This window comes from Miniopterus natalensis, chromosome 7, assembly GCF_054644295.1.
Source record: "Miniopterus natalensis isolate mMinNat1 chromosome 7, mMinNat1.hap1, whole genome shotgun sequence".
Classification (NCBI taxonomy): Eukaryota; Metazoa; Chordata; class Mammalia; order Chiroptera; family Miniopteridae; genus Miniopterus; species Miniopterus natalensis.
Window position 1 is genome coordinate 2,153,044 of NC_142087.1, and position 9,422 is coordinate 2,162,465.

A 9,422-nucleotide genomic window follows, 5' to 3' on the forward strand; every position below is an offset into this window, starting at 1 on the left:
TTCTTGCTGGGGGATGGGCGCTGGCGGGGCGGGCCGGGGGCGGGAACCTCGGGGGCGGGGCGGGGCGGGCGGGGGCGGAACCTCGGGGGCGGGGCGGGGCGGGGCGGGGCGGGGCCGGCGCTGTTGACATCCGGCTGGGCCCGTACTCACCGCTACCGGGCGGGTCGACGCTCGTCCGCCGCGTCCGCCATGGATATCAGCGACCTCTTCTCCAGCTGCAGGAAGGGGGACGTGGGCCGAGTGCGGTGAGGACCTCGCAGCCCCGGGAGGTGCGGCGCCCTCCGAGCGCCTCCACCCCGGGGTGCGCAGGGGAAGGCCGCGGGGAGGGAGGGCGCCTTGGCTTCAGCACCCGTCCCTCCACAGACCACCCGCCAACGGGCCGCAGGGGGCTCGGGGGGTGGACCACGGCAGCCTAACAAGCTGTGGGCGATTACTCCGGGGGGGGTGGTCGCAGAGGACCTCCTGGAGGAGAAGACTGCCACGGGGAGGCTGGGAAGAGGGGGTGCTGAGAGGAGGGTCACCCTCTGAGCTCTCTGAGTCAGACTGGGGCAGGCCTGGGACTCCCGCTGTGGTTCGTCTCAGACCACGCTGGACCTGGCGTTGGGAACACGTAGGGCCCAGAATCCGCCCCTGGTCACCGGCGATTCGGAAATTCGTAAATGTAGCTAAAGCAAATAATGGCGCTGAAATTGCCATCTCCGTGGCTCTGGCGGAAGGGAGAGTGTGCCCTATTGGGGATGTGGGAAGCCTCTCTTCCTTGGCCCTTCCTTCCTAATTAATTTCTACCACAGCTTCCCTGGGCCCCTCCCTCACATCAGGTGCCACCTAGGAGTTAGTTGCTAACTCCCAAAGCTGAGTGCTACTCAGCACTCCTTGGTCCAACCTGGATGTCCCCAAAGCTGCCCTGCTTAGTGATGGCTTCACCACCATCCATGATCCCTTTACCTCGACATTCCATCAGCTACCTGTCTCCTGACTTCTGCCTTCTAGAATCTACTTCTTTTCATGCTTCCACACTACCAGAATGCCTACAGGCAGCTTCCTCTTTGGTCCCCCTGCCTCCAGCCTCCCCCAGCCAACCTACTGCCCCAAGCTGCCAGAGGGTCCTGGCAGAAGCAAAGCACCCGTCACCTCCTCACTCCCAAATGCCTACAGGCGAGAGTCAGCCTCTTCAGCTCAGGGTTTGCCTTTTGTGTTCCCACCTCCACACCCTGTCTGCACTGGTCCTTTTGCTTGGAATGTCTTTCCTGCTCTGGTCTGTCACCTGCCCTCACCTGGGGAGACTTCCTTTAGCCAAAAAGAATGTCTTCCCTGCTTCTGCTTCCATGGGTCTCCTCTCTCAGACTATGAGCATGTGCTGACCCAGGCTCTGACCTGCTCCTTCTCTGCCCAGGTACCTGCTGGAGCAGCGAGATGTGGATGTGAATGTATGGGACAAGTGGGATAGCACCCCCTTGTGAGTGCCAGGTGGGTGGGTGGTTAGGGTGGTGGGGCAGCCCCTTCAGTCCTGACAGCTGCTTCCCAGTACTACTTCTCCCCTTCAGGTACTATGCCTGTCTATGTGGACACGAAGAGCTGGTACTCTACCTTCTGGCCAATGGTGAGGGAAGGGGATGGGCTGTGTGTGTGTGTGTGTGTGTGTGTGTGTGTGTGTGTATACACATGTGCTCAAGGGCTCTAAGGCATGTGTACACATTTGCAAACAACCTTAAGTCCTCTCCCTCACCGCTACACTCAGTCAGCAGGTACTGTTAACTCTACTTTCAGAACCTATTCTCTGCTCTATCCACTTTCCATCGCCACTGCTCCTGCCCAACCCAGCCATAGCATCTCTCCCTGGACTATCTCTCCCTGGATGTAGTGACAGCCTCATTGCTGCTGCCCCTTCTGCCCCACCTACAGTCTGTTTTCTGTATTGTAGCCAAGTGGAGCTCAACAAATGTGACAGGCTTATTAAAATCCTCTGATGGCTTCCCACTGTATTTAGCATAGAACTAGAATGCCTTGCTTTGCCTCGGAACTACTACATGACCTGTTCTTCTCTGGCCCCCCTTTCGCTCTTCCATGTGCTCACTGTTCCAACCACACTGGTCTCTTGTGGTGCTCCAGCATTCCAAGCTTGCTTCTGCCTCAGGGCCTTTTCCTCCTGTTTAGACTGCCCTTTCCCAGATCTTTCCATGGCCAACTCCCTCACTTCATTCAGGTTTCTCTGCATATACATTGTCACTGCCACAGTGCCCTTCCATGGCCTCCCTCAGTGGCAGCTGCCATCACTGTCACCCTTCATCTTGGTTTGTTTTTCTTCATAGCACCTGATATCATTTGTTAATCTGTTTATTGTCCTTCTGCCCCACTGGAGTGTCACTTCAGTAAGGACAGGGACCTGGCTATCTGTTATTGGCAGTACATAGAACAGGGCCAGCCTCTGAGCCTATTCTGTTTTGTGTAGTCTGTGGTGTGTGAGTGACTGTGGGGGTGTGAGTGTACAGGACTTTGCAGTGTGCCTAAGCCCTGGGGGCACAGTCGGCCCAGGGTGTCTCCAGGGCTCTGCCCCCTACACGAGGGTGGAGTGGAGGAGGAGGGGGATTAGGATTTCCCTGGCCCCTCCCCACCTGCAGCACGCAGCCCTATGGCCCTGCTAACTAATGAGCCCTGCTGCCCACAGGAGCCCGCTGTGAGGCCAGCACCTTCCAGGGTGAACGCTGCTTCTATGGGGCTGCAAGTGATACCATCCGCCGGGCCCTGAAGGATTATAAGCAAGTGACAGCCTCCTGCAGGAGGCGGGACTACTATGAGGACTTTCTGCAGCGGTGAGGTGGAACACTGGGCATCTGGGTGGCCTTTGCCCAGTGATTCTGTGATGGGTGTGGCCTGCATGGGGCTGAGAGCTCTCCTACAGGAAGAGATGGGGGACTGGAGTGGTGAGACTGAGGAGAGGGACTCTGCTGAGCCCCCCTCCTCCTGCTCCCCCCAGGCTTCTGGATCAAGGCATCTACAGCGACGTGCTCTTTGTGGTGCACGGGAAGCCCTTCCAGGCCCATCGCTGCATTCTGGGTGCACGCAGCACCTACTTTGCCAACATGCTGGACACCAAATGGAAGGGCAAGAACATCGTGGTCCTCAAGCACCCACTGGTGCATCCCTCCCTGGGGCAGGGGAGCAGAGGGACAGCGGGGGGCTTGTGCTGGACCACGCTTCTGACCTTCCTTCCCGGCTGTCTGCCTGCAGATCAATCCTGTGGCCTTTGGGGCCCTACTGCAGTACCTGTATACAGGTGACCCCCCCAGGCCTGAGTCAGGCCGGCAGGGAGGGGACTGTGTTTCTGTCCAGCATCAGACCCAGCTGTGGTCTTGGGCTGACCTTTTACCACCTGGTGCTTTGTGCCCTGCAGTGTGAGGCAGTTCCAGTTGCCTTCTGGGTTGGGTTGGGAGACAATGAGCCGGTCTGTCCGCTAAGGAAGAGCTTGTTTCACCTATAAACTGAGCCCCCTTTCATCTCTTCTGGGGTCTGTAGAACTCAGACAGTGGCTCTGGATGGGAGAATCAAAGCAGCATGTAGGCCCAGAAGTCTCAGCCCTGTAGCCAAGTGGCTGAGCGGGAGGGACCACCTATGAAACTCTATGTGCCTGGGTACTGCTAGTGGCCCCTTTGAGGCTCTGAGCCTCCCTCACTGCACCCAGGTGGCCTGGAAGTCGGTGTGGAACACATCAGTGACTGTGAGCGCCTGGCCAAGCAGTGCCAGTTACTGGATCTGCTCAATGACCTGGAGGCCAAATGCAAGGAAGTGTCTGAGTTCGGTGCGTCCACGCTTTGGGGTCCAGGGCTTTGGGCAGGAACTGGCAGGGCCAATTTGGCTCCCTGAGGCTGCCCTCTCCTCTGCAGTGGCATCCAAGCCAGGCACTCAGGTGAAGGTGCTCAGCATCAGGCCCCCCTCAGAGGACCCCCGGCTACAGGAAGACCTGGCCCTATTGGCCGACTGTGCCCTGCCCCCTGAGCTCCGAGTAAGCACACACGGGTCTGGGGCTGGGCCTGGTGGGCAGGAGACTTATGTGGGGACAGGGCTATGGTAGGCAAGCCCCATATTTGGGTTCAATTCCTTTTGTGACCTTGAGTCAGTCACTTCCCTTTTCTGGGCCTAGTTATTTCCTTTTGTTGTTTATCTTGTAGTTAAATCTATAACTGGGGTTGCATTCCACCCCTCCAGGGTCAAGCTAGAGTGGGTTCTTGGCCGAGGCCAGCCATTCTGCCTTCTCTCACCTACTCTAATGGTGTCTCCTCTCTTATCCCCCAGGGTGATCTTGGGGAGCTGCCCTTCCCTTTCCCTGATGGCTTCTACATCTGTCCTGATGTTTGTTTCCAAGTGGAGGGTTGCAGCTTCCTCTGCCACAAGGTGCTGTCCACCCCACAGCCCCCTGACCCCCTACTTTAAGCCCTGGGCCAGGTTCTCTGGGCTCAGCCCCAGCCTTGGCCTTTCCTAAGCCCAGCCTCCCCCAGGCCTTCTTCTGTGGCCGCAGTGACTACTTCCGGGCCCTGCTGGATGACCACTTCAGAGAGAATGAAGGGCTTGAGGCCTCTGGCGGCCTCCTAGCCATCACCCTGCATGACCTCTCACCTTACGTCTTCACCCACGTGCTCTACTACATATACACCAACCACACTGAGGTGCGGGCTGGGATGGGCTGTGTGCACCGTGCCAGGGGCAGGGGGTATGGGGGGCACAATGGGATGGACAGGTACATAGCCCATGTCACTGTGGGGCTTCAAGGGTCTGCCCAGGTCCTGATTGGCTCTGAGGGACAGGTTTTCCATGAGGCTAGAGGAAGTATGGGGCCTGTTTAGAGTCTTCTTTTAGGTAGAGGGATCATCTGTAGATTCCACACCAAGAATGAGTGACAATACCTATGTCATGAGCACATGATACTTGGCGACAAAGTGTCTGCCACGTGGGGTCCCTAATTTTTTCAGCCAGAGGACAGTAACCCTGGATTCCAACAATAGTGGGGAGCCCTGAGCCTCCAGCCTTTAGTTTGCTACAGACCCCTGGGGTTCTTGGCCTCCCTGTGTCTTCACCTGCCCCAAGGCCTCCCTAACATAGGGGGACATGGGTGTCAATAGATAGTGCCAAGAGTATTCTCTGCCAGGTTGTATGTGTGTGTGCAAAGGCCACTGTAATAGGGAAACCCCCAAATATGGTAACTTACAGAAGAGAGAAGCTTGTTTCTCCATGTGGAGGGGAGTGCCCCTGGGCAGGCAGCTTGCTGGTTGTCCACTTCATCTTGGGCTGCACTGTGTCCAGCCTGTTTTGTTAATACATTTTTACTGGAACACAGCCACACCCATTCATTTCTGTACTGACTGTTGCTGCTTTTGCACAATGGCAGAGCTGAGCAGCTGTGACAGAGACCCTATGCACACAGAATTTACCACTTAGCCCTTTAGAGAACCCCTCCTACCTACTTATTTTATGTCTCCTGTGGTGTAGTTCAGCTCTTTGGCCCCTGCCACCTGGCATCCACCTTGGCCCATCCCAACCCCAGAAAGAGCTTTGCCACCCAGAGGGCAGCTTCTTAATTACTCAGAGCAAGGACTTGGGCTCCACACCTGGTTTGACTCTGGGTTAGCCCCACCCCCACCCCAGAGTTGTGTGATCTTGGGCTATTCAACTACTTTGTGCCTCAGTTTCCCCCTCTAGAAAATGGGGATACTGATAGTTACTACTTTTTAAGGTCTTTGCAAATGAATGTGCATGTTGCAAGTACAGTGCCTGGCACAGGTAAGCACCGTGCACATGGCATATGATGGGCTTAGTAGAGGTCCTGTCTACTCTGTTTCCAGCCTGCTCCCTGTGGCCATCCAGAGTTGGCCCAGAGCTGAGCACATGGTCCCTCCCAGCACAGGGTACAACTATGGCTGTGACCTAAATCCCACAGCCTCTGTGGGTGGGAGGGAGCTGGTAAATAGTTACTCCTCCACTTTTTTAGTAGGGTCCCTGCCTCAGTTTTGCCAGAAGCAACTTACTTTTCTGACAGCTTTTTAAGGTGGGCATGATTGCATCTTACAGAGCATCTGAAGCACAGAGGTGAAGTGATTTGCCCAAGGTCCCACAGCTAGAATTTCCGAGCTCAGGTCTGTGTGAGTCAGAGTCCAGGATCTGTCCTGCCTGAGGCATGGGAACCCTAGACTCTTGTGTCCCTTCTGGTCCCATGGATGCCTGCAGGGACCTGGGCCAGGCACCTGGCTGGTAGGAAGCTCCTGCTGTGCCTGAAGCCTCTACCCTCTGCCCAGCAGGTCCCTGCCTTACTGCCAGCCCCTGAGAGGCCTTGGTGGCCTTAGGGTGCACACTCCCTCATGCCTTATTTTACTTCAGGTGCCACCTGAGGTGGCCTGTGACGTGCTGAGCGTGGCTGACATGTACCTGTTGCCGGGCCTGAAACGACTGTGTGGCCGCAGTCTGGCCCAGCTGCTGGATGAAGACAGCGTGGTAGGCTTGTGGCGTGTGGCGAAGCTGTTCCGCCTGGCACGCCTTGAGGACCAGTGCACTGAGTACATGGCCAAGGTTATCGAGAAGGTGGGCTGGTGGGAGCTTCAGTGGGTGGGGGCAGGCTGTGGTGGGTGGCAGGTAGTGGTGTGTCCTGAGCGAGCCTGTTCATAGCTGGTGGAGCGGGAGGACTTCTCGGAAGCCGTGAAGGAGGAAGCAGCATCCGTGGCAGCCCGGCAGGAGCAGGACTCCATCCCACTGGTAGATGACATCCGCTTCCACATGACCAGCAGGGCGCAGACCTATAGCAACATTGAGGAGATGGAGCGGCGGCTACATGCACTCGAGAATCTGCTGGTGTCCATTGGCCTTGACTGTTGACCAGACACTGGGCCAGGGGCTCCCTATGAACTGCACATATGGTTTGGTCAACCATGTGCTTCATCATGTGCTCCTTGCACCCCACAGGGCATCATGGTGGGTAGGAGAGGCTCATTGGGGCTCCCTATCCTGTTGTGCTTGGAGGCCCCAGGGAGGGTCACGTAGGGATGAGTTTTCCTCCCCCAGTGCACAAACCAGCCCCCAAGGCCTTGGGGCTGGGCACCACTCAGGGAAACCTGGGGTGGGATCACTTAGCCTCCTTTCCTAGGACCCCCTCCCACCCCGCTCTGGCTCTCCCTGGCTGCTTGCTTCTTAAAACCAAGCCACCTTCTCATAGGTACAGAGATGGCCAGGGGAGGGAGCAGGAGAGTCTATGTGGCAATAAAGCTTGACTTCACTGGGAACCTGAGTGCCCAGGAGTGGCATGGGGATTGGGGGGGGGGGGCAGTTTCTGGAGTTGTGGGTCCTCATGGAGAAGTTTGGGTGCCCAGCAGGGGCTACTCAGAGGTTAGGGGTGCCCTGGATCTATGGGTCTTGAGTAGGCAGCCCCTGTTTGTGGGGGCCCGGAAATCTTCCAGCCGATCTTCTCCTCATACCCTTCCCCTATGGTGGGACTCCCCTCAGGGCACAGCTTCCCTCTGGGCTCCTCCAGGTGAAGTCACACTGACACAACTACCAGCCCTTGGGGGCCCTGGAGGATGTTTAGTGGGTTAGGGCCATCTGAGGACACAGAGGGTGCGTCCCCTCAGGCCAGGTAAGGACTGGCTTCTGAGCCATCAATACTTCTAGCACTCACTTACTGAGCACTTGCTGTACATCAGAGGCTGCTCATACAGCTGTAGTGTCTAATCATCACTGTCCTACATTTCAGAGGCACAGGGACTGAGGCTGGGCCACAGACAGGACCAGGGGAGAGGGGCCTTGGCCAGCCCGGCAGCAGCTTGCTCTGCTATCCCAGGATGAAGGACGGAGAAGTGGGTGCAGAGAAGTGAAAGGGGGAGGAAGCCCTCTGACTGGCTCCTTCCACTCCTCACCCGACTAGCCATTGACTGTGTTGGGCCTCATTCCAAGAGGGAGACTGTACCTCCATTTCCCCTCAGGCCCAGGCCAACCTCTCCTGCAGGCCTCTGACATTAAGGGAGGTCAGAGGTGGCTTTTTCAGGATGCCCTTTAGGTTTATAGCCCCCCCCACATCTCCCCTATTTGGTTCCTGAGGCCCAGGTGTTAGTGTAGGTAGCTAGATGTTAAAGGAAGAGCGCAAAGGGAATCACATTGTTTGGCCAGGAAGTTACAGCTTCACACCAGATGGGGGGGGGGGGGGGCACGACTGGACAGTGAAGGGGGAGGTAAGCACATGCGCAGTAGGAGTCAAAATGGCTCAGCGGGAGGTGCTTCTATGGCGATTAGAGAGGCCTGTCGGTCTAGCCTGGGGGAAGAATGACTTGGTCGGGGGTGGTCCCACCTGCAGCCCCCCCCAAAAAAAGCTTGGGAAGTTAATTGGTTGTTTTGAATAAACTGGTCCTTCCCCACCTGAGGTAATACAGTCTCAGGGAACAAAAGCCAGTCCCCCCATCCCCACTCCCTCTCCCTCCCTCCCCTCCCTCCCTCTCTCTCTCTTTCTCTCTCTCTCTCTCTCTCTCTCATACACACACACACACTCCCTCCCTCCCTCCCTCCCTCCCTTTCTCCCTCCCTCCCTCCCTCCCTTTCTCCCTCCCTCCCTCCCTCCCTCTCTCTCTCTCTCTCTCTCTCTCTCATACACACACACACTCTCTCTCTCCCCCTCCCTCCCCATTCCTTCCCCTGTTCTCCCTCAATAGCCAGGTGGCCTTGGCAGGCTCCAGGTGGGAGCCTGGATACAGCAGCACAGGAGCGGATTGTGGAGTAGGATTGAGGAACACAAGCCAATCTAGCCAGATGGTGAAAAACTGGGCTGGACTAAGCTTTAATATGGCACAGGATCTCTGGACATTGGCCCTATTTCTGGCCCTGATTTTCCATAGCAGGAGGGATAGCGATGGGACACTGGGAACCCAGGGGTCACCTTCTATTTCCACCCAAATAAATCTTCCCACAAGACCTCAGCCTCCCTCGTGGGTCCCCAAAAAATGCTTTTTCTCTCAGTACCGTAAGGACCCACTTCCATCGGCAGCACAGAGCTGCACCCAAGGCCTCGGCTACATTCTGCCTTGGGAACAGCTGGCTGAAATCAGTGATGCCCACAGCCCTGGGGAAGAGTTAGAAGCTCACTGTTTTTTCACAGGCTGAATGCTGGGCATGTTGGCCCTCCCTGCAGTTGTTTCATATCCCTTCACACCTTTTTACTTTTATTATTTTCCAGAACTTTTGGGATCTTTTCCTTTCCCTCCTCAGTGCATTTCATTTGGGTTGGTCAGATAGGGGAAGCTATAAGGTATGAATGACCAGGATGAGTGATCAGTTGAACAAGTTGGCAGGGAAGGAGAGCTCACCGAGCTGACGGGTGGTCCTGCTGGGTGGAGGGCAGGGTTTGTGCAAGGCCCTGAGGCCTGAAGGAGCCTGACATGAGACAGGAGGGGTCAGCA

The 9,422-nt window shown here is 56.6% G+C and overlaps 1 protein-coding gene across 2 annotated transcripts; it reads left to right on the forward strand.

Annotated features, from left to right (window-relative positions):
• Nucleotides 1-142: 142 nt before the first annotated feature.
• ABTB1 (ankyrin repeat and BTB domain containing 1) lies at nucleotides 143-7,303 on the forward strand. Of its 2 annotated transcripts, XM_016197329.2 has the most exons (12): nucleotides 143-245; nucleotides 1,394-1,456; nucleotides 1,545-1,600; nucleotides 2,666-2,810; nucleotides 2,975-3,134; nucleotides 3,229-3,274; nucleotides 3,680-3,796; nucleotides 3,882-4,000; nucleotides 4,291-4,389; nucleotides 4,494-4,661; nucleotides 6,367-6,567; nucleotides 6,652-7,303. In XM_016197329.2, exons 1-12 carry the CDS (start codon nucleotides 190-192, stop codon nucleotides 6,856-6,858), a joined length of 1,437 nt encoding a protein of 478 aa, XP_016052815.2. In that variant the 5' UTR covers nucleotides 143-189; the 3' UTR covers nucleotides 6,859-7,303. The 2 variants fall into 2 exon arrangements, with proteins under 2 accessions (XP_016052815.2, XP_016052816.2); XM_016197330.2 differs by lacking the exons at nucleotides 1,394-1,456; nucleotides 1,545-1,600 and having other exon boundaries at nucleotides 206-245.
• Nucleotides 7,304-9,422: the final 2,119 nt, after the last annotated feature.

Coding starts and splice junctions, on each gene's coding strand:
- ABTB1 (XM_016197329.2), top strand. CDS start 190: ATGGATATCAGCGACCTCTTCTCCAGCTGCAGGAAGGGGGACGTGGGC. Junction 1,457..1,544: donor AAGTGGGATAGCACCCCCTT/GTGAGTGCCAGG, acceptor TCTCCCCTTCAG/GTACTATGCCTGTCTATGTG. Junction 6,568..6,651: donor TGGCCAAGGTTATCGAGAAG/GTGGGCTGGTGG, acceptor GCCTGTTCATAG/CTGGTGGAGCGGGAGGACTT.